The sequence below is a fragment of the Pongo abelii genome, chromosome 1 (genome assembly GCF_028885655.2).
Source record: "Pongo abelii isolate AG06213 chromosome 1, NHGRI_mPonAbe1-v2.0_pri, whole genome shotgun sequence".
NCBI classification, from domain to species: domain Eukaryota; kingdom Metazoa; phylum Chordata; class Mammalia; order Primates; family Hominidae; genus Pongo; species Pongo abelii.
In genome coordinates, this window is record NC_071985.2 from 231,777,149 (window position 1) to 231,799,777 (window position 22,629).

General features: G+C 62.3%; 1 protein-coding gene across 10 annotated transcripts in view; it reads left to right on the forward strand.

Moving 5' to 3' along the window:
* MORN1 (MORN repeat containing 1) overlaps positions 1–22,629 on the forward strand; it is a 63,938-nt gene that overhangs the window by 40,655 nt on the left and 654 nt on the right. For all 10 annotated transcript variants that reach the window (XM_002811594.4, XM_063715756.1, XM_063715749.1 and 7 more), the window contains 3 exons: positions 10,372–10,505; positions 10,669–10,748; positions 20,339–20,385. In XM_002811594.4, coding sequence (XP_002811640.3) covers positions 10,372–10,505; positions 10,669–10,748; positions 20,339–20,385 — 261 coding nt within the window. The remainder of the gene's footprint in view (positions 1–10,371; positions 10,506–10,668; positions 10,749–20,338; positions 20,386–22,629) is intronic.

Genomic DNA, 22,629 nt, shown 5'->3' on the forward strand with positions numbered 1-22,629 from the left:
AGCGAGGTGGCCAGCGGGGTCTCAGAGCCCCTACTCTGGGCATTGGGCCCAATGGAGCAGGGAAGCCCCCAAGCACGGGGCCTGAGGGGGTGATGGAGGCAGCATCCAGGGGGTGTCCCTGTGCTGAGGGGTGCACCAGGTCCTACGGACACAAAGAAAGGGGGACAAGAAGGAACCCATGGGCTGGCACTCAGGGGTGTGGACTGGGGGTTTGCATCATAGAGAGGAAAGTGAACCTGTGCGTTTGTGTGCATGTCTGCATACACATGGCTGTGCATGCGTGTGTGTGCGTGCCTGCGCAGGTGCGCGTGTGCGTGTGTGTGTGTGCGTGCCTGCGCAGGTGCGCGTGTGCGTGTGCGTGTGTGCGTGCCTGCGCAGGTGCGTGTATGTGCGCATGTGTGTGGGTGTGCGTGTGTGTGCACTCTCCGGCTTTGCCAGGGCCCGTGGGCAGCGGCTTCCCAGCAGGCAGGAGCGGACACACTACCCAGGTGCGCGTCTGAAAAGAACCGGGGTTCCCTGGAGAAGCGGCAAATCCAGGCTGGGGCAGGATGGAGGAACTTCCCCCACGGAGGGCAGAGGGAGGAGGCGTCAGCTCCCTACGGAGACGCGCCACCACCCTCACGGAGCCATCACGGTGGACTCCACTGGTTCTGGATCAGTGAAAATCCTGCCCCACCTAGCAGCGTGGGCTGAGCAGACCCATCCATGAAAGGCATGAGCATCGCATCCATGCCTTTCCTGCCAAAGATGCGTAACCCGGGTCTCTCTGTGATGAGACCTCAGACAAGGTCACACGGGGGAACCTTCCCTGAAAGGCCTGGCCTGGAAGCTTCAAAGACGCCAGGACCATGGCAGTCAGGGAAAGGCCCGGGAATGTTCCAGACCGATGGAGACTGAACACACAATGAGAGCTCGCTGCAATGTGTGGTCCCAGGCTGATCCCATTCCTGTGAGGGACATCACTGGGCCATGGCGAAGCCCAGGCTGGGGTCTGACCCCGAGGCGTGCCCTGCCCCGGGACGGCTGTGCTGGGTTATGGGAGGCGAAAAACTTCCCGATTTGTAAAATGAACTCAAGGACGTGGAGTGAGGAACAGATTCAGCCATGGACTTTCAGACGGCCCAGGGAAAACATTCTTTGTACTCTACCTGTAACTTTTCTGTAAATGTTTGATTAAACATTTACCCCAAAATGGAAAATACCTGTGCACCCGGCACGCAGGATGGCTGGGGGGTGACGGGGCAGCGGGGGCCGAGCAGGAGCCTCAAGGCCGCAGCAGCCATGCAGTCTGCCTCCCTGTCCCACAGTCAACCTAACCCTGAGGCCATCGGGAGTATATAGAGCTCCCCATCTCCCAAGAAGTTCCCCATCTCCCAAGAGTCCCCATCTCCCAAGAAGGACCCGGAATCCCTCTCCTAGGAGGAAGGGAGCACCCACACCAGTCCAGCCCTGGCCAGTGGGACGGTGGCCTTCAGGGCTAGTGGGAGCTGGGCCGGGTGTGGGCAGGGAGAGCTGGGCCCCACCTAGACTAGGAGGACAGCTCCTGCATCCCAGGGCAGACCCCAGCAGGGGTGACCGGCAGGAGCCTTGGTACTCGGACCAGCTGGGGGCTGGGGCACCCTGAGGGGCTGAGGATGCACCCAAACACCCCTCTTAGGTCAAGATGGGGGCGAGAGAAGGGGGGGCTTTTTTGTCTTTTCCTTTAAATTTTATCTCAGGGTGGGCGCGGTGGCTCACACCTGTAATCCCAGCACTTTGGGAGGCCGAGGCGGGTGGATCACCTGAGGTCAGGAAATCAAGACCAGCCTGGGCAACATGGCAAAACCTACCAAAAATACAAAAATTAGCCAGGCATGGTGGCGGGTGCCTGTAATCCCAGCTACTCAGGAGGCTGAGGCAGAAGAATCGCTTGAACCAGGGAGTCAGAGGTTGCAGTGAGCCGAGAACGCACCATGGCACTCCAGCCTGGGCGACAGAGCAAGACTTTGTCTCAAAAAATAAAAAATATATAAAAACAAAATAAAATGTATCTCGAGGCCAGGTGAGGTCCCTGTAATCCCCAAACTCCTGGGCTCAAGTGATCCTCCCGCCTCAGCCTCCCAGCGCTTCGGAACCTTCCCGGGCTTTCCCTGACTGCCGGGGTCCTGGCGTCTGTGAAGCTTCCAGGCCAGGCCTTTCAGGGAAAGTTCCCCGTGTGGCTTTGTCTGAGGTCTCATCACAGACGTAGGCTGCATCTTTGGCAGACGTGGAAAAGGGGAGACAAGATAGAACCCATGGGCCTGGGGCGTGTGAGCTCGGGGTGTGCATCATAGAGATGAGAGCAAACATTGTGTGTGTGTGTGTGTGTGTGGCCACATACACGTGGCTGTGTGTGTGCTCTTGCTTTCCCCTGGCAGGGCCTGTGAGCAGCGACTCTGCTGGCGTGAGCTTGGCTGGCATGGGCACCCGGGCACCTGGGGTCAGAGCTGCTCACCGCAGCCTGGCCCTAGGCCCTCAGAGCACAGTTTCTGTTCCTCAAGGAGACCCTGGGACACAGAGCCCCTATGTTGCTGGCTAGGGTGCCTTCGTCTCTGTCTCTGGTCAGCAGCAATGCTGCCGGCAGCCTGTGTCCTCTGGCGATGGGCAGGTGCTGGGACTGGCCCTCTGAGGGGCCTGAGGGTCTGGCTGGCAGGGCAGGCGGTCTCCCGGTGCAGAGCCTGGCCCTTGTTGTTCAGAGCCATGTAGGGTGAGCCCGAGGCTCTCCAAGGAGGACAGAGGCAAGACAAGTGCCCCAAATTGTCCTGTGTCCGCCAACAAGGCCGGCCCATGCTTGGCCGCCAACAGGGAGCAGTGGGGTAGTGCGTGGCTGCTGCTCCAGCGGGTGGCAGGTGTGCAGGCCTGGCCCTGGCCTGGTGGAAGGAATGGGTTGGAGGTGCCGGGGCAGAGACAGACCCTGAGTGTGGCAGCCTGGGGACCGCTCGTGCCTGTGCGAGGGTGCGGGCACATGTGGCCATCCATGAGCGCAGAGCGTGAGCACATGTGGACCCTCCCGGAGGCTGATGCTGTCTTCGGGGCGCGTGTGGTCATCCATGATCACAGAGTGTGAGCACGTGTGGACCCTCGCGGGGGCTGACGTTGTCTTCAGGGCGCGTGTGGCCATCCGTGAGCACAGAATGTGAGCATGTGTGGACCGTCCCGGAGGCTGACGCTATCTTTGTTGCTCTCGCTTTGTGCCAACAGAGAGACGGTCACGCTCCCTCTGGCAGAATTCTGCATTCGGGGACTTGGCATTTGCTGCCGGAAGGTGGAGGTGGCCCCTAAGGTCCTCCATGGCCAGCTTCAGCCCTGCCCCCAGGCTCTGCAGGCAGCTGTTGTGGCTCGTAGAGCCTGTGAGTTGGCACAGCGCTCCCCGTTTCCCTTCTCACTGGGGCGGCCGGGCCCCATCTGTGCAGTGCAGGGACGAGGCCCCCAGGGAAGGAGGCCGGAGCAGGCCAGGGTCATCATGCTCCCCCTGAGAGGCCAGCAGGGACCAGTGTGTCCTTTGCACAGCCCAGCCCACGCGGGACCCCCCTCCAGAGAAACTGCTGTCTGTGCAGTCCCCGCTCCTGGCCTTCTCACCAGCATCGGCCTTGGGGCTCGTGCGCCCCACACCCTGTCCCACAGGCCTTTCCCAGCCCCCACACATGCTCCTGGTCGCTGGGCCTTCCTGCCACCCCAATAGTGAGAGTGTGGCCCTGTGGGGGACGCTCGGAGCCAGCTCGCCGCACCGCCTTGTTGAGTTTGCTCACCGGAGCTTCTGGGGAGCAGCTGCCCGGCTTCAGAACCATGTCTCAACCTGCCCTGCACATCCCTCCCAGGCCCGCCAGCCCCTTGTGCCCGGCCACGCCCAGCCCTCAGGTGATGCCGCTCTGGCAAGAAGGGCCCCTAAGGCTGCCCGAGGGCAGTGCCCCTGGACATCCTCCTCAGCCGTGGCCGTGGGGACGCACATTCTCTGCTTTATAGGGCGTTTGTGGCCTGATTCTGGTGGGTCTGGACCAGGCCCTCCCACACTCCTTTCTCTCCTGCTCCGGATGGGAAAGCAAGGAGCGGGCGGGCACAGAGAGAGCCCAGAGCAGTCCTGTCTTGGCGGCTTTACCAGCAGAGGTGCCCGCACGTCCCAGAGGCAGGTCTGAAAGCAGCAGTGGAGAAACATCAGCATCATGCTCGCGAAATGCACAGGAGCAGCTGCCACGGACCAGGCCCCAGGAACTCCGGAGTGTCCTTTATTTTCTGAACATTCAGGAAGGATGGAGGCTACTGGAGATGGAAGCTTAGGGTCAAGCGCATTTTCTGTGCCTCAGAAAAGGCAGGGGAGCTGGCGCGGAGCCACGCCCGTGATCCCAGCACTTTGGGAGGCTGAGGCGGGAGGATTGCTTAAACTCAGGAGTTCAAGGCCAGCCTGGGCCACAAAGGGAGGCCCCATCTCTATGATAAAATAAAATAAAATAAAATATTTAAAAAGGCAAAGGAAAGGCCAGCACAGGTTCAGCACAGTGCTAGGGCCCATGCTGGCTCTGCTGAGGGAGGCCAGGCACGGTGCTAGCCCAGTCTATACCTCCTCGTGGATCTTGGGTGGCTTGGGTCAGCAGAGCCACGTCTGCGGTGTGGGAGGTGAGGAGGGTGAGGGAGGTGAGGATGAAGCCCGGGGCTGGGGACAGCAGGAGAGTCCGAGAGGCCCCCCCATGTGTCTCGTGTGCCCCGGCGTGTTCCCGCTGACTTCTCCAGGCCCCGCCCTGCGTCTCTAATGAGCCACACTTCTTGGCTGACTGATGGACTCTTAAAGACTAATGCCCTGTGTCTGGTCACCTCCAAACGAGACTGTTCTGGTCCCCTTAGGGCCAATAACGTTTTATTTTTTTAATCCACTTAAACAAAGTCGATGTTTGTGCTTCGGCCTGCCCTCCCCCTGGCCAGGTCCTGGGCCTGCTGCGGCTGTTCTTGGGGCTGGCCTGGCCCGAGCAGCCTTGTTGATTCCGACAGTGTCCCCACCTGCTGCCTGGTGCCCTACACAGTTGACTAGGGAGTCTAATTGAGTCCGCCGTAAAAAGATAATGAATTGGCATTTCCCTCCAGAGCGGTCAAGCTGCCCGATCCTGTCCCGGGCTGGCTCAGCCTCTCGGTTCCTGAGGCCCCTCGAGTTCGTACGGTGACCTTTATCTTGCTTATAAAGCTGTAATTGATGTAATTAAAACTGGCATAAAGGCTTTGGAAGTCACTCCTGAGAGCTGGGGATGGGCATGCCTGCCGGGAGCCCTGCCTCAGTGGGCCGGCCTGGCCGGGAGGTGACGAGCGTGGCCTTGGGTTGGGAAGTGCCCCAGACACTGCCAGGGACCCTCACTCTCCGTCATGAGTGGTTCCTCTGGGGCCCGTGCAGCCCAGAATTTGATGAGCTGACGCATCCATCACGGAATTTGTCTCCCTGAGCCTTGGAGTGAGGCCCACTCGGGCTGGCGGACGCCACTCAGATGGGGAAGAGAGGATCTCCACTGACAGTGGGCGCTGCGCTGTCCGAAGGTGTCTCTGCACCTCAGCTTTTCTGAGTTTAATGCCTTTGGGGGGCACGTGCCATCAGACTTTTAGCCTTTTCTTTTTCTTTTTCTTTTTTTTTCTTGAGACGGAGTCTCACTCTGTGGCCAGGCTGGAGTGCAATGGCGCGATCTCGGCTCACAGTAACCTCTGCCTCCCGTGTTCAAGCGATTCTCGTGCCTCACCCTCCCGAGTAGCTGGGATTGCAGGCACCCGCCACCACACCCGGCTAATTTTTGTATTTTTAGTAGAGACGGGGTTTCACCATGTTGGCCAGGATGATCTCAATTTCCTGACCTCCTGATCCGCCCGCTTTGGCCTCCCAAAGTGCTGGGACAGGCGTGAGCCACCGCGCCCGGCCCCGTTTAGCCTTTTCTTTTCAGTGGTTTGGCCTAATGGGAGCAAGTTTGTAGACGGGGGCATGAGCAGGGTGATGCCCAGGAAAGGGGTGATGTTGGGGGGCAGCTACACTGTGACCAGCAAGTTGGCTCGGCCAGGCACCTGGCCGTCGCACGGTCAGCAGCGTGCCCAGGATCAGTTGGGGACCGCTGGGGACAAGACAGGGAAGTGTGCTCTGCTGGGGACAGATCCACAAAGGGGAAGCTGGGCAGCAGGCAACAGGCGGGACACAGTGGGGCTGGGAGAGGCTCCGTCGGGAGGGGCCCGGGACAGAAGGGCAAGGCCAGCCTGCACCAGATGAGCAGCAGTGCCAGGGCCAGAGGGGCCGGGTGGAGATGGGCAAGGAGGAGAGGACCGTAGGACAGCCCATGTCGTGGTCTCGTGGCTGGTATCATGGTCTGCACTATGGGCCCCATGTTTTGGCCTGTGTGGTGGCCCTCGCCGTGGCCTGTGCAGTGGCCTGTGTGGCAGCCCCATGTTGTGGCCTGTGTGGCAGTCTGTATGGTGGCCTGTCGTGGCCTGTGTGGCAGTCTGTATGGTGTCCTGTATGGTGGCCCGTCGTGGCCTGTGTGGCGGCCTGTGCTCACATTGCAGGAAAAGCCTCTGGCCATGTGGAGCTGGTGAGTGACAAGGTCCACCTGCTGCCTTGAGTCCTCCATGTGCTGGACACAAGCAGTGGATGACAGGACCAGGGGTGCTGGAGGCCTAGGGACCCACCGCAGTCCTCCGAGCCACAGATGATGGCCCAGACCCCAGGACTGCAGCCAAGGAGGTGCCCACAAGGAGGATCCGAGAAGTTTGGGGAGACTTGTGTGGGCAGAGGGGTGTCATGGAGCGAGGGGAGAAGTCAGTGACCAGGGGGAGGGCAGGCCCGTCAGCAAGGGGAGGCTGAGCTGGAGGAGGGACTCAGGTCTGCTCTGGTGTCTGCAGGGAGTGGGATGCATGGGACACAGCGTGAGGGGGCTGCTGGCTGCCAGGGCTGGGTGTGTGGCCCCTGAGGAGGCAGGTGAGGGGTCATCTGGCTGAACGTGGTGCTTGTGTCCATGGAAAGCGAGGTGACCACCCAAAGAGGGGTGTGAACAGAGAAGGGGCCAGCCTGCCCCAGGGACAGCAGCCTCCGAGGTCTCCTGGGGGCCCAGGGGCAGGAGGAAACAGGGCCTGTGGGGACAGTGGCCATCTGTAGCCGATGACACCGGGGGACAAGTGGGGGCTCAGGCCAGAGCCGCCCTGATGTCAGCAGCAGAGCCCGGGCGCAGCCTTGGAAAACCTGCGTCTTCAGCAAATGCGGAGAAGCCGTGCAGCGGAGGCGCCTGTTTCTGCACAGAGGGTGCCCTGAGCAGGAGCGGCCGAGTGGATTCCAAGCCGTGCTCCACGGGGAGCAGCCCTGCAGGACACTTTGGCTGGGCCTTCCTGTGCCCTCGTTTTCTTTAGGGGATGCGCAAGCTTGTGTGGTATTTCTGGCCCAGCATCAGGCAGGGGCCAGGCCGGGCTGAGCTCCGGGCCCTCGGCAGGGGAGGGACTGACCTGGCTTCTGTGTGAGGGTCCCGTGTAAACAATGGACTGAAGGGCGAGGGGGACCCAGGAGTTGGGCTCCAGCTGAGGGCAGTGCCAGCGACTCGGTGGGAGACACTGGGGCCTGGCAGGTGTGTGGCAGGGCAGTGGGGAGTCTTGGGGGTCTAGGCGCAGATACGTTTTGAAGGCAGCCTTGATGTCAGCCTTGTTGCTGCAGCTGCAGAAATTGTGGGTGCACAGGATATGGTGCAGGGGGCAACTGGAGGCTGACCCCCAACTTTCAGCTTGAGCACCTGGCAGGTGCGGTGCCGACCTCGGGGAAGGCGGTCACAGCCAGGACCAAGGGCCGCTGCGGTCAGCCTGCAGCCCCGACTCAGGGAGTGCATGGCAGAGGTGGACCGCCGTCTCTTGTGGTCAGGCAGTCCCCACCGCGTGGCAGCAGAAACGCCCCCTCCATGGGCCCGTGCCATGCGGCGGTCAGAGCCTGAGGGAGGGGAGGTGACATCCAGAAGAAAGACACACAGTGTGGGCTCCTGGTCCAGATGCGCTGGGATCTAGAAGGCTCCTCTGAGGCCAAGGCTGGGGACGACGCTCCCCTTCCGCTTTTCACCATTTCTCGTTTCTCTTGCTTGCAACAAAAAGCGTCTTGGCCAACCCAGAGGGCCTCCTCTTCACTCTCGGACGGGGACCGCACAGAGGAGAGCTTCTGCCTGCACCTCCAGGGGACCCCATGTGTCAAACCCACATGGGCTCAAGGAACCCGGCTTTACAGGCCCTAGTGTCCTCTGTCCTCTTTCTGCTGAACTGAAAGCTGTGAATTTCTGTTTGTGCTGCGCAGGGAGGGCTCCCTTTACCTGGCTGAGCCTCGGCTGCTAATCAGCCAGGGACAGTCACGACAGCCTTTACTGTGAGGAGAGCGGGGATGTCGTGAGAACCTGCCTGAAGGTGCCTGGCACCAGCCATTGTGATCACCAGGCAAAGGAGGCTCTTCAAACAGCTTGGTCAGAACCCCCCAAGCCTCAGCGATGCAGACACCCTCCAGGCTCCATGTGGATGTATATTTATTTGCACACCAGGAATGCCTGCTGGGCTTCTAAAAATACATTTTCCAAACTCCCACCTTGCCCCTGGAAATGGCACGTGGCAGGTGGAGGTCTGAAGCCCCCGCCACCGTGTGAACCATGCGTACTTGGGGCTCAGGATCTGGGCCCACTCTGGAGCGGTCACCTTGCCGAGGGGGAGGGCATCCGCATGATTAGGATACAGAGCTGGCGTCTTTATTGTCCAGGGGGTGTCGATAAAAGACGCAGTCCAAGTTAGCTCCAGTGCTGTCCACGTGGAAACCATTGGTGCGTTAAGAAATGGAAATTATGCCGTCAGCAGTGCAGCTCCCAGCCATTGCCCCGGACGTAAATAGTGCCGGGCCAGCAAAAGCTGCTGGAAGAAGGATGTCAGTAAAGAGTGTCCTTGCAGAAGGGAAGATTTTCTCTTTATAATGCACCATAATGATTAAATTAAGACACCTGCGAGAAAGATAATTCTCCCACCTGTAATTTGGAAATACTTCTGAGGCTGGCTGTCCCTAGCATCTCTGTCGCTCCCTACAGAAGCTGGGCTCCGGAAAAGGGACATTAATGCCTCCAGCCCCAAGGTCCTATCCAGCGCCCCTCCACTCACTCAGAGCCCCACGGAGGGGCCTGCCCCAGGGCCCCATGTGAGGGTCCTGCCTCTTGGGATCCCGCCTCAAATGAAGCTGAGCCCAAACAGACCCGGCCTCCTGCACACCCCTCAGCAGCCCCTGACTCCTCCTTCCCTCCTGGGCACTGTCCTGGCTCCACCCTTCTATCTACCCTGGAGCTGGGTCTCTTCTGTTTTTTTGATGGTGTCACTGCCTGGTGGGGACACTCATTTGTGGCCCTAAAGCCACCGCCCCAGCCCGCCTCCCTCTCAGAACTCCCCTGTCCAGCCAGCTCTGGTGCTGACCTCCAGCCCCTCACCACATCCCGTGGCCTCCTGCTAGTACCTCCTCCCAGTGGTGTGTGCAAGTGGGGGGCCCTCAGGGCAGTGGTGTCAGGAGAGCTCTGAGCTGTTCATAGGAACATGGGCTCTGATGTGTGTGTGTGGAGGGGCTGCACTGAAGTTATCTCCTTCAGGCTCAGCCACTGACCGTCCTTGTAAAAGAGACAGCAGGGTGGGCCCTGGGGGCTGCAGCTCCATCTGTGCGTGGGGGAAGCCAGAGGGGAGCCCCCATACCTCGCACCCTGGGGCCCTGGGAGAGGGGCTGGAAGAAGCTAGGTTGGGCCTGCAGGGTCCCACTGAGGGATGCACAGGCTGAGCCCGCCCACACCCTCCTCTGATGCCCAAGGACGTAGGGTCTGCTGCCACTTGGAAGGACTCACAGCCACCCCCGGCTTCTCCCCTCCACGCTTATGGAGAACGGGGCCTGATGCCAGGCCCATCTCGACGCATCGCTGGAGCAGAACTGTCTTCCTCCTCATGCTGCGCTCAGAGGAGGGCACGTGGCTATACTGTTGAGCACCGGCCTCTCTGGCCAGGGTCCGGGTCCCAGTCCTGGCCCTACCCTGGAAGCAAGTGCCTTAGCTGACGGGGGCTGCTGATGGGAGACCCTTCCCACCACAAAGCGCTGGGCTCCCAGGCGCTGGGGTGGACTCAGAAGGGGGCGGGGGCGTCAGGGGCCGTGGACATGGAGGACCCCCACTTCCCCAGTTGGCGGCCGGAGGGAGCACCCAGGATGGACAGTCCCTGCCCCCTGACCTGCCCCCACCAAGACGGCGTCGCGACTGGCGTCTGTGCCCGCTGCCCTGGCCAGAGCCACACTTCAGCACAGCCCCGTGGGGCTCCCTCCGTCTCCGCCCCGAGCCCCCCATAGGGTCTTTCTTCATTCTATCTCCTCAGCCAGGGGACATGCACCCCATTGTCCCGGGGCCTGTCGGCGAGTGGAGCAGGGCTGTGCCGAGTTCACAGATGTCCTCCTGGGGCCGCCCCCACCCGGGTACCACCCCTTCCTGTTCCTGGACAGCCTCCACAAGGTGGGTGCCCCCGGGGGCGGGGAGGCCACCCCACATCACTCAGACGGTCCCGCCCACCCACCACCTCAACACCCAGGCCACGTGTGCCCCCAGGGGGTTCGAGCAGAGCTCCTGGGCTCCCCTTCTGAGCCTCTCCTCCCCTCCTCCTGCCCAATCTTTCTAGAAGGCAGGCGGCAGATCCAGAGGCGGCCTGCACCCCAGGGGGACACCACCCACCACACAGGAGCCGCCTGGAGGCAGCAGGTAGGATCAGCCCCCACCTGCAGGCGTTTGGAGGGTCAGCTCTGGCCTCCTCATCAGCTGGGCCAGGAGGACGGGGAAGCCCCAGGGGAGCCAAGGGCCTGGTCTGGGAAGACAGTGAGCCTACACGGGCCTCGCTCCAGGGAGCCCCCCCAGCCAGGGTCTCACGGGGCTAACAGCTGCCCTGCGACTTGCCTGGGCTGGCACGAAGTGGGCGGAGCTGGAGCCGGTCCATCTGCTTCGATCACCACAACTCCCAGACCCGCCGGGCGGACCAGGCTGTGGGCACGCGGAAGCAGAGAGGCAGGAGGGGCCCGGGGACTCCCAGAGGAAGGCAGCTGGTGGCCAGGGTTCAGGGCAGTGGCTTAAGGGGACTCTGTGAGCTGGAGGACAGGAGCGGGACCAGATGCACACTGCAGCACGTGCAGGCGGGGACACCGCGGGGGGTTTGTGGCCGTCACACCTCACCATCCTGGGCCTGGCAGTGCTACGGGCACGGTACATGCAGGGCCATAACCGGCCGGTTCTACCAGGAGGAAGCTGGGGCTCGGGGCTCGGGGTCCAGCAACAGCTCCCACCTCAAATCGGGACTCTGTCTACAAATTGGAGGCAGCTGCGCGCTGGGCTGGGCTGGGCTGGGCTGGGCTGGGCTGGGCTGGGCTCGGCTGTGGAGGCGAGGAGGCCCCCGCTGATGTGCCCTGGGGACCCGTCCCTCCTGGCCTGAGCCCGAGGACACAGTGGCTTGTCCCACCAGCCCTCGCCTGGCCCCGCACGCTATGGAGGAGCTGCTAGGTTGCTCGCAGAGTGACCAGCACCCGCCCCGCTCCCACCTGCCTGTCAGGCACGCGCTCTTGTTTCCTTGGGTGGAAGCTATGACGTTTGGGATTCCTGATTGGAGCAAAACATTTTGGTGACGCAGTGCACAGACCCTGCAGGAAAAATCACCTGCTCTTGAGAGACATGAGCCCTCCTGGGACAGGGGTGGCACCGGGGGCCTTGGGCAAGGCAGGTGGGTGGAGAACCAGACCCCTGTTGTGGCCATAGAAGGGCTTCAGGGGCAGAGGAGGGCTCCAGGCATCCCCAGAGCCCGCCTGGAACCAACACAGGGTCTTGGGCCCTCGAGACCTCCTCTGCCTCTGCCCATCCAGCAAACAGAAGCGGACGTGTGAGTGTGAGTGTGTGAGTGTGAGTGTGTGAGTGTGAGTGTGCCGGGGCCGCCTCCTGCTTCCGCCGGGGGTGGGGCGGGTATGGAAATAGCCAAGGCAGTGAGCACAGGCCCAGCGGTGGAGCTCCAGGGAAGAGGTCCGGTGAGGTGGGAGGAGGGCCTGTTGCAGCCCCCTGCAGTGAGGCCCCTCGCGGGGAACGCTCAGGGGCTGCCAAGGTGCTGGCACTGGCAGGCCTTCGATGCCACTCACGCGCGGGGAAGGCGCCGCCCTCTGTCCGGCTCTGAGTCATGGTTTGTGAATTAAATATGAAACTCGCTTTGTACGATAACTTGAGAAGCAGAGACTAAAAAACAGCCAAGATCCTGCCGGCGCAGGGGCCCTGTTTGCCCAGTGACTCGACCTCAGGAGCGTCTGCAAGAGCCAAAAGCCGAGAATCACTCCCACAGACTCACACAGACGCGAACGCCCAGGGCGGCACCTCCACTTCGCTACATAACCGTGGCAACCTCCGCGCTGAGGGTCATGTTGGAACGTCTTATTTCAGCAAAAAGAAGGCTTTCGTTCTTTTCTGCCTGAGAGAACGGAGGGGTCGGCATCTCCTCCCAGCCTGGGCCACGCCCACAAAGGGCTCGCACTGCCCTCGAGTTAAATGTCGTTGGACTAGGATTGTTTCAATCCCAGGACGACATGGCCGTGGAGTTGGAGTGTTCAGTGTTAAAATGATGTCATCTCTTCGGGACACACGTCTGTGACCAGCGGCTGCTTCCCCTGCCTCCTGCCGGCTCCACAGCCATACAGCCAGGGCCCTCCCGTCGTGTTGGGGCAGGCAGCCCAAAATAAGGCCTGCTCCCCCCAGGGAGCCCCACCTCTCCGCGCAGCTGGCCTTACTACGTCTTCTGGGTGCAGAAACCCTGGGGAGTCTTTCCCATCGTGAACTCTCCGTAAGCTCTGCCCGCTCCTGGGGTGAGGACCCAGCATGGAGGTGAAGGGCTGCACATTTGCAGGCCTCTCCACCATGGATCATGGGGTGGCAGCGACTTAGAGACAAACCTGGGCCTGTGCCTCTCGTCCTCGCCGGAGCCTGGCCCCCACCACCAGTTCCTTGTAGCCACGTGATCCCTTACCGTTCTTACACCTGCTGCCCCCCACCACCCAGAGGCCCCCAACTGTGGCTGACCGGGGCGTCGACCTCACGACCTCTTCCAGGGCCTCCCCAGCTCTGTCCCCGCCGAAACCCCCCACAACCCATCTGGGTGTTTGTGCGATGGCCCCCTCTTAGGAAAGAGTGGGGGACCCTGCCTGAGGCTCCCCTAGCTGTGGCCCCCATGCCTTCTGCCTGCTCTGCGGTGAGGAAGAAGCTCTGGGGTCTCCCACGCACTCCTCCCTCTGGTCTGGGTCCCAGCTCCCCCAACCAGCGTCCAGACCTGGCTCTGGGCCCAAAGAGCCCACTTTTCAGAATTCTAAGAAAGCCGTTCTTTCCAGCAGCCAACCTGGCTCTGGCAAATCCAAAGCCCTCCAACACTCAGCCGGCTGCGTCTGGTTTGCATTCAAGGAACCCTCGCTGTGTCGTGCCGAGTGGTTCCAGGCAGGGTCCTCAGCCCATGCCAGGCACAGGGGAGGGCTCACTGTCGGCAGGCAGGGCCGGAGGAGTGGAAGCTCCTGGCACCGTTGGGGCTGCCGCTTCCGACAGACACGCTTGTGAATGGGGTGGAGAAGGGCAGGGGCCGCAGCCGGCTCTCAGTGCATCCTCGGGCTCCAGCCTCAGCAGCAGCGCCTTGAGCCGGGATCCTGCGGCCAGCACCCTGGAGTCCCAGGAGACCCCTCAGGTCCGAGACCTCCCTCGGATCCCCCCACAGTGTGGCCCTGTGACCGACAGCTTTGTTCTGCACGAGCCGTGGCCCCTACCCCGGCATGGTCCTGTATTGTTCCAGTATCTCCAGGCCCGAGGCCACTCACTGCACTCAGCTGTCACTCACTCACCAGCTGTCCCCAGTTGCCATCGCTGGGGACCCCTTTCCATAATGGGGAGGAGGCTTCGGGAGCTGGGCCCGGGGCTGACCCGGCTGCTGGGTCCCAGCTGGCATCCCCACTGCTGGATACAGAGGACGTGGGGCCTGTCCCCGGCCTGTTGCAGCGGGGCCAGCCCAGGCCCTGCTAGATGGGCCCACCGGGCGGCATAATTACGCACCAGGAGCATCTCTAGGCCGGAGCCCGGCGCTCACTGCACTTCCTGCCTGGACATTCTGACCGCCCCCCAGTCACCCCCCCCAACACGTGGTCGCCTTTTTATCCTTCCTAAGGACGCCAACAATGCCAGCTTCCTGGGTTCCGTGTTTTTATAGTCCCACTCTCCAGTTGCAGAGCAAGCCCCTTGGGGGACCCGTGGGGGTTGGCCAGAGGTCAGTTGGGTGAAGGCTCAGAGGCACCCTCGTAGACAGCTTGGTGGTCTGCACCCCATGGAGGTCACAGAGCCCCAGCCCCAGCCCCAGCCCCCGACAGAGCTTGGCCCCTCGAGGCGCAGCCTGGGGGCCCCTCTGAGACCCTGGGGTCCTGGCTCCGGCTCCTCCCCTCATCTCCCCACAAAGCCTCAAAGCCTCGCTCACTCATGGAGGTTTTCACCCCCTCCCAGGATCCCAACAGGAGCTAACAAAGGGTTCTCCTGGTTGTTCCAAATCTCGAGGCACAGACGAGATTCTGCAGTGTGGACAACAGAAGACCAAGTGAGACGGGAGTGTGACCCCTTCCATGTCCAGACGCCACGTCGCGCCCTCCTGGCCCCCAACCTGGGCCTGTGCCGGAGGTCTGCCGTGCCCCTCACAGCGCCGCCCATGCCCCCATCATAGAAGCCCAGGTCCTCACGGCCTGCGTGGGGCCGATGTCAGGACAGAACTGCCGAGGGGGACGATGGGAGAAGCAGTGAGTCCGGGGCCAGGGGTCGCCCGTCCCACTGGAAGGACTCGAGTGTGGACCAAGGACAGGGAGCCCCGCTGGGCACCTGGTGAGCGCCGGGTCACCTTGTGCACCCCTCACCGGGTGGCCCCCTCAAAGCCCACATCAGAGCCTGTCACTGTCATCCAGGAGGCTCCAAACAATAGAAATGACTGAAAAAAAAATCGACAAAGATGAAAAGTGACACACCAGCCTGTAATTTCGGGAGAGGCGCAGCGGCGGGAGAGGCGCAGCGGCGGGAGAGGCGCAGGGGCGGGAGAGGCGCAGCGGCGGGAGAGGCGCAGGGGCGGGAGAGGCACAGCAGTGGTTACACAAGAAGGACAGCGCATGCGGAAGAACCGGCGTGCCTTTGTTACAACTCTCAGGCAGGATCCTGCAAAGTCGTCTTTGACTGCTCCTTAAAATAGGCAGAGGAAAGAGGGGCCGAGGTTCCTTCACAAGCTGTGCCCCAAGGGAAGCCTGGGTTTCGTGGGCACAGAGGCCATGTCTGCCCTTCCAGAGCCCAGCCAAGGCCACCAGGACCCCCTAAGGCACGCTCTGACCCTGCGAAGCCCTCCAGAGCTTGGTCACCCATGTGCAGGGTGGCCAGAAAGGAGGGTCCTGCCGCGAGGGCCCTACAGACACAGCCAGAGGCTGAGGCCCGGCACCCCCAACCGCCCCAGCACGTCCAAGGATGTCAGGGAGCCCCCGGGAGAAGCCCACCCACCCCTGTGGCCACGTGGGGCAGAGTCCAGGCCTGGAGGGCCACGGCTGCCTGGCCCATGCCTCTGGCAGGATGACAGGGAGAGGTGCTGACCAGGAGAGGGGTCCCGAGTGGCTCTGGGGAGACTGCATGAGGGGCTCCTGCGCCATCCACTGAATCTGGCTGCCAAGTCGCTGCCTCACCACGTGCCCCATGTCCATCTGGGGCTGAACCCCAGCTTGTGGGAGGGGAGACAGCGTGGACGGGATGGCCCTCCCTGTAGTGGGCGGTAGACACAGACCAGACATGAGGGCCCCGCACGTGCCCGCCGCCTGCTGCCCTGGGAGGGGACGCGTTTCTGAGAGGGCCTCTGGCTGCATTCCTGCAGAGACATTCCAGGCGTGTTACGGAATTCCACAAAAGGACAAAGCCCTGTCGGTTCTGAAAAGATGTGAGATTATGTCAGCTGCAGAAGAGGGACTCCGTTTAATCAACGTGGCCGTGACTTTGCCCAGCCACACAGGAGAATTCCACAGGAAAGGTGGGGGTGGCACTGGCCCCAGGAATCCTAATTCCATGCTTCATGATAGGAAAACGTGGCCACCCGAGCCCCATCAGCCCGGGACGGGGTCCATCAGCCCGACCACAGGCACGGGTGTGTGCGGCGACCTTGTGTGTCATTGCTCAGTGGTGGCTGTCGGCATCCAAGCTCCTCCTCCCTCCTCAGCTCCGAGAAAAATGGGCTTAATTAAGACTTCTGTGATTAGTCATTTAATCCGTCATTAGGCCAACACAGATGGAGTCAATTAATTTTTTTTTACTTGAAAAGATCGTGGATGCTCTACAGCCCACAGAGCCCCTTCCTGGCTCTGTCGCCAGTGACCGCAGAGCGTCCCACGCAGTCCCTCGTCCCCTTTGAAAGGCCGCCGGTGGAGACAAGCCAGCACCTGGGCTCCTCACCTGTCCCAGGCCCAGAGGACACAGGACACCGACCCGTTCCTCCCTCGTCTGCCATGAACAGGTGACAGGAGCCAGGAGAATGGCCTTGGAGCCAGCAGCCGCCACTGGTGCCTGGAGACACATGGGGCGAGAGCCTGGCCACCCACTGGGCCTATCGGGGTTGGCTGGGTCTGAACAGGGACAGGACTCAGGGCGGCAATGTGTCCGTTCTCTGAGCGTGAGTCCTGGCCAGCACGCTGTGGCCAGTACGCTGTGGCCAGTTAGGGGCAGGCCTGGCCAGCAGAGCAGCCTGTGACTCACAGCCCAGGTGGGGAGGCCTGTGCTGCTGGCTTGCCCAGCTGAGGGGTGCAGATAGAGGAGGCACAGAGAAGCCCAGCAACCGCCTCCACCCTGGCCCCAAGATGGGCAAATAGGCAGTTCCCATGGGCACAGGCCAGGGTCCCCCTCACCCAGAGCTCCCCCCTCACCCGGAACTCCCCCCAGTCCTCTCCTGGGCATGCTGGTCTCTGCCATAAACACACAGACATAGTCAGCCCAGCAGCCCAGCCTGCCCCTTGGCCTGAGCCTGGCCTGCTCACGGCTGGTGCCATGTCTGAGCATTCTTGCCGGTGCCTCCTCCACGCTGCACCTGCACGGGGCCAGCCCAGTAGGGCCTTGGGGACACGATCTGAAATAGACCCTCAACAGACCCAAAGGGGCCCGCGTGATGCGGTGGTGACTCCGGCCTGCTGGGCTCACCTGCCCACCCTCCCCAAGGGCTCTGCCTCTTCTCTGGGCCTTGTCAGCTGCTGACCCCGTGGCCAGGAGGCCCCACTCAGCCCAGCCCCTCCATCCCCAGGGAAGGCACCCGGGAGACCCACTGGACAGTGGGTCTCAGGCTGCACCTGGCTGTGGTCCTCATGGGGCCTGGCCCCAGGGTGGGGGATTGGTGTCCAGCAGGCTGGGGGCTGGGCCCCCAGGGATGAGAGCTCCCAGGACAATGGGATCGGCTGCAGGGTCAGCACTGGGCAGCTGGCGGCACCAGGGTCCTCAGTAGGTGGCACCAGGTGCCCTGGCCCTATTGCTGGAAGCGCCTCCAGGTGGGAGTTCAGCCACGAGAGAAAGGGATTGACTGGGTTCTTCTTTAGAAACTTTTAAAGGCTGAAAAATGAGCCCTGTCTTGTCCAAGCAGGGATACTAAACCAAAGCAGGTGTGAGGGCCGGGCGGGAACAGCTGGGCCTGCAGATGTGCCCAGCGCTCAGCGGGGATGTGGAATGATAACCCCACAGCAGACGGAGGGGCTGGGGCAGGGCGACCGTTAACTCTTCGCACACCCACACCGGCAAGGGCCCACAAGTGAACAGGCTCCCCCAAACAGGGAACACCCCTCAGGCTTTCCAAGGCCTGAAGCTGACCGCCCACTGGGGACAGAGCACCTGGGTGTCCACGGTGGGCACCTCCCCAAGGCTTGGGACCAAGAATCCAAGCTCTGACCTTCTTTGACCTGGGAAAGCAGTCACAAAACCGTCATCTACCTGGGCTGCAGACGCCTGCGGGTGCAGAGGGGACTCCCTGGGCGGGTTCCCTCGGCAATGTGGCCCCCAGTTCCTCAGCCCAGGTCGGGGGGCAAGAGGCCTCCCTGGTGCCGGCACGTTCTCCGGGTGCTCCATGGGGCAGGACACACAGGCTGTGCTCTCCAGGAGAGGAGCTGGGGCTGGCATCTGCACCTGTCTGTGTCTGTGCCTGGGGCTGTTACAGAAAGCACTGGCCCCTGGCTCTCATTTCTTGGGGTTACTAAGGAGGTGACAACAGTTTCCAAGCTGGCCCCAGATCTGCGGCCAAGGGCCATGATTTTCAGACTTTCACAGGGGCTCCCGGGGCTGCAGAAAGCCGCAGGGTGTGCCTCCTGCGCAGCAGGCAGGGGAGCCTGGGCCCTTCTCTGAAAGTCGCACCGCCCCACCTCCAGGTGACAGGTTCCTCCTGATTGTGTCTTCCTTGGCTCTTGCCTCACTGGCTCCCGGCACATCCTGGTGGCCCTAGAGGCCACGTGAAATCCCAGAGCTGGGCAAAGGAAGGAAGGAAGGAAAAGAAGGAAAGGGAAGGAAGGAAGGAAGGAAGGGAAGGAGAGAGGGAAGGAAGAAAGGGAAGGAAAGGGAAGGAAAGAAGGAAGGAAGGAAAGGGAAGGAGGGAGGGAAGGAAGGAAGGAAGGGAAGGAAAAGAAGGAAAGGGAAGGAAAAAGGAAGGAAGGGAAGGAAGGAAGGGAAGGAAGGAAGGAAAGGGAAGGAGGGAAGGAGGAAGGAAGGGAGGGAAGGAAGGGAGGGAAGGAAGGAAGGGAAGGAGGGAAGGAAGGAAGGAAGGAGGGAAGGAAGGAAGGAAGGAAGGAAGGAGGGAAAGAAGGAAAGGAAGGAGGGAAGGAAGGAGGGAAGGAAGGGAAGGAGGGAAGGAGGAAGGAAGGGAGGGAAGGAAGGGAGGGAAGGAAGGGAGGGAAGGAAGGAAGGAGGGAAGGAAGGAAGGAAGGAGGGAAGGAAGGAAAGGAAGGAAAGGGAAGGAAGGAAGGGAAAGAAAGGGAAGGAGGGAAGGAAGGGAAGGAAGGAGGGAAGGAAGGAGGGAAGGAAGGAGGGAAGGAAGGGAAGGAGGGAAGGAAGGAGGGAAGGAAGGAGGGAAGGAAGGAGGGAAGGAAGGAGGGAAGGAAGGGAAGGAGGGAAGGAAGGAGGGAAGGAAGGAGGGAAGGAAGGAGGGAAGGAAGGAGGGAAGGAGGGAAGGAAGGAGGGAAGGAAGGGAAGGAGGGAAGGAAGGAGGGAAGGAAGGGAAGGAGGGAAGGAAGGAGGGAAGGAAGGGAAGGAGGGAAGGAAGGGAAGGAAGGAAGAGAAGGAGGGAAGGAAGGGAAGGAAGGAGGAAAGGAAGGGAAGGAAAGGGGAGAGAAAGAAGAAAGTAAGATGCATTTCCGAAGTGCATCTCACTGCTTGGGGAGGAGGGTGGGTGTCCACACGGAGCCAGCCTCTCGTCCCTGCAGCAGGAGCATCGGAGGCACCTGCCGGGCAGCCCAGCTTCCTCATGTGCAGGGACTGCCTCCTCCCCGCCGGGGCCACGACCATGTCCTCAGGGCCCACCTGCTCCCCCGCCCCAGCCCGTGGGTGCCCCGAGGCACTGTCCAGGCAGGAGGAACAGGCCCATCGCTTGTTGCAGATGAGAAACCCTGGTGGGTGGTGGGTGGTGGCCCCCCCCGAAGACTGCCTCAGGGCAGGAGCTGCACCCCTCAGGGAGCCAGGGCAGTGAGTGGCTCCAAGGGGAGGCCCCGGCAGGACCCCTGGGCCCCTTCCATCCTCATCGCTACCTCTCCTTTCCCAGCCATGGCACTCCCAGGTGACACTGGACCTCTGTCCCTCCGAGGGGACACCGTACCGCCGCCAGGCCTCCTGGTCCCTCTTGCTGAGATTTCCGCCGCTCCTAAGTCGCTCCCTGCAGGCTCCAGCACCGCCGTCTCTCAGGGGCTCAGGGTCTTTGCCGCCCTCCGGGATCTTCTCAGCTGCACCCTGGGAGGCCTCTGCCTTGTCAGAAGCCTGTGGAAATGGGGTGGTCAGTCCCACTCCCGCTCCAAGGCCATAAGCACATCAAGAATTTAGACAAAGAGGATTTGCACAGGGCAGCCCACGGTTCCGAGGGGAAGAGAGCTGGGTGCAGGCTGCCAGAGGACTCTCCCCGTCCTGCCCGTGGCCCCGAGGTGGGGTTCGCAGGCCTCTGCCGTGCTGGGGCCCTGGATCCGTCCTGGAGCCACTAGCCCTGGTTCGGGTCAGGGATGCCATGTTGTGGGGGCCCAGGCAGGGCATTCAGGGGCCTCGCTGTGTCATCTCCACAGGCCTGAGGGGACAGCCACGGAGGAGCAGGCTGCGGCTGCACACCCAGGTAGGTGGACAGGGTCCAAGTCAATCGCCGGCTGCGCCGCTGTCTGAAGAGGCGAGAGGCCGCAGCCCAGGGCTGGAGGTGGGGTTGGGGGAACTCGGCCTGGGGCCCCCAGAGGTAGGTGGCAGTGGGTGGGGGACTGGGGGGCAGCTGGGCCCTCCCAGGGACCTGAATGGGAAGGGGGCTGGTGGCTTGTGGGCTGGGGACGGTCCAGAAAGATTTGAAGCTGGGCCGACACAGCCCTTGATGTGGGGAATGTCCTAGAAAGGAGGAAGCCACGGGGGCAGGGAGCACAGGGGCACGGAGGCCTTGGGGTCCAGGGGGAGCCAAGGGGAGCTGAAGGGCAGCTGTCAGGGCCCACAGTGGCTGAACCATGAGGAGCTGCTCCCCAGCAAGGCCGGCTGCAGGGCCTGGTGGGCCTGGGCTGGGCGGAAGGCTCCTCCCGGCATGGGGGCTGCTGTGGGGACAGCGAGGAGGGGTGCAGCGAGGGCCTGGAGAAGGCTCAGGTGCAGACCCTCAGCCGTGGGGCCTCCTCCAGTCGCCCCAGTCCTGGGGCTCAGCCCCACAGCCTGGGCCTGGCACCCCCTCCAAGCCAGAGGGGCCGAATGCCAGGGCACCTCAGCTACACAAAGGCTTGGACCCCTAGCAGGGCCTGGGCGCCGCGGCTGACTGGCTGCCTGACGGAGAACAGAGCCTCTCTGTCACCTGGGCCAACATGAGTGACCCCTTCCTCTGGTGTCTCTGGGGTTCTGGCTGGAGAGCCAAAGGCTGGAAGGTCTGGGCCCACTGCTCACTGGGGTCTGGATGCCACTGCAGAGCCGCGCCTGGCGCAGCGGGAGAACAAGCAGAGCCACCCTGGTCGTGGGGACGGCACCCGTGTGGCCAGGGCTGTAGCCAGTGAGGCCTTGGTGACGGGAGGGGCCGGAGTCCCGGGCGGTGTCCCCCGTGGTCCCACAGCAGCCCTCACACCATCAACCGGGCCACCGCGTCCCGGCCATCCCAGGAGGGGCAGGTGGGTGAGGGTCGGGGGCGGGGACATCTCCACAGTGACAGGAATCGGCCGGGTGCTGGCATCTGTGCACAGCCGCTCGGCCAGGGTTTATGTGCTCAGCGGAGACAGCTCTGGGGGTGAGGAGCGAAGGGAGATCCGATTCAGGGGCCACTTGGGGCTAAGCCATGTATGTACGGCCGAGGCCCCGAGTGAGAGCTGGCCCAGGGCTGGATCACATGGCCATGGAGGCCCGGCCTGCCGCACGGTGGCCACCAGCCAGAGCCCTTCCCGCCCGCCCTTCCCATCCGCCAGGACGCCAGCCTCAGGAGTGGGGTCAGATGGGGCCTGTGGCCGGGCTCCTCAGCCACTGCCCACTGAGCTCTCGGCCCCCCGGCCAGCGCCTTGGCCGCCGCTGGTATAGCCGGATTCCTGGGAACACCTAGAAACCGGGCTGCTTGGAAACACTGTGGCATTGCCATGTGGGGCTCTTCCTCCGCCTGCCAGGGAGGCTGTCCCTGGTGCCTGGCGCTGTGGCCCACACCCGCCAGGTTGCAGAACGTGTGTCCCCCTGGCAAGGCCCCCCAGAACCACGGTTTTTTTTCTAAAGGAACTGACTCGGGGCCAAGCACATTCCTCCCGGCCCCCGAGGCTCGCTCTCGTCCAGCCCTGGGAACGCACAGGCGGCCGAGCCCTTGGCCTGGCCGGAGGAGGACGCCGCTCTGCGAGGGGAGCGCTGTTTTCCAGGCCGGCGTCTGGAATGTTGCTCTGCCTTGCGGTGTGAGCCGACTCCTGCCCCCATTTCAGCTGCGGCCGCATTCCTGGTGTGAGCCCGGGCCAGCCGAGGCGCTTTTTCCACGCTCGGGTGCCAGCCCCGGCAGGCTCAGGGGAGGGGAGAGGACGGTTTCTATGGCAACCTCACTTTTTGTTATTTCTTATTTTCTTTTTTATGGTTTCTCCAACTTTGAAGCTCTCCAGACAGTTTACAGACTGTGAAAGGAAAAGTACTTTTCCTTCTCTGCCGAGTCCCCCCAGCAAGGCCGCCCTCCAGCCCCACCCAGAGAGCCCCAACGCGAGTGTGGGGAAGGGGCCGGGGCGGGGGCTTCAAAAGCAAACCAGACACACCATGCCTTCAGAGGGTTCGTTATTTTTAAAAACAGTTTATGGAGGAAATGAATTATTTTTCTCCTAAAAAAGTAGGAAAGTATTTGCAAAAGAATCCTCCAGGGACCCGCAGCCAGGTCAGCAGCAGGGGCTTG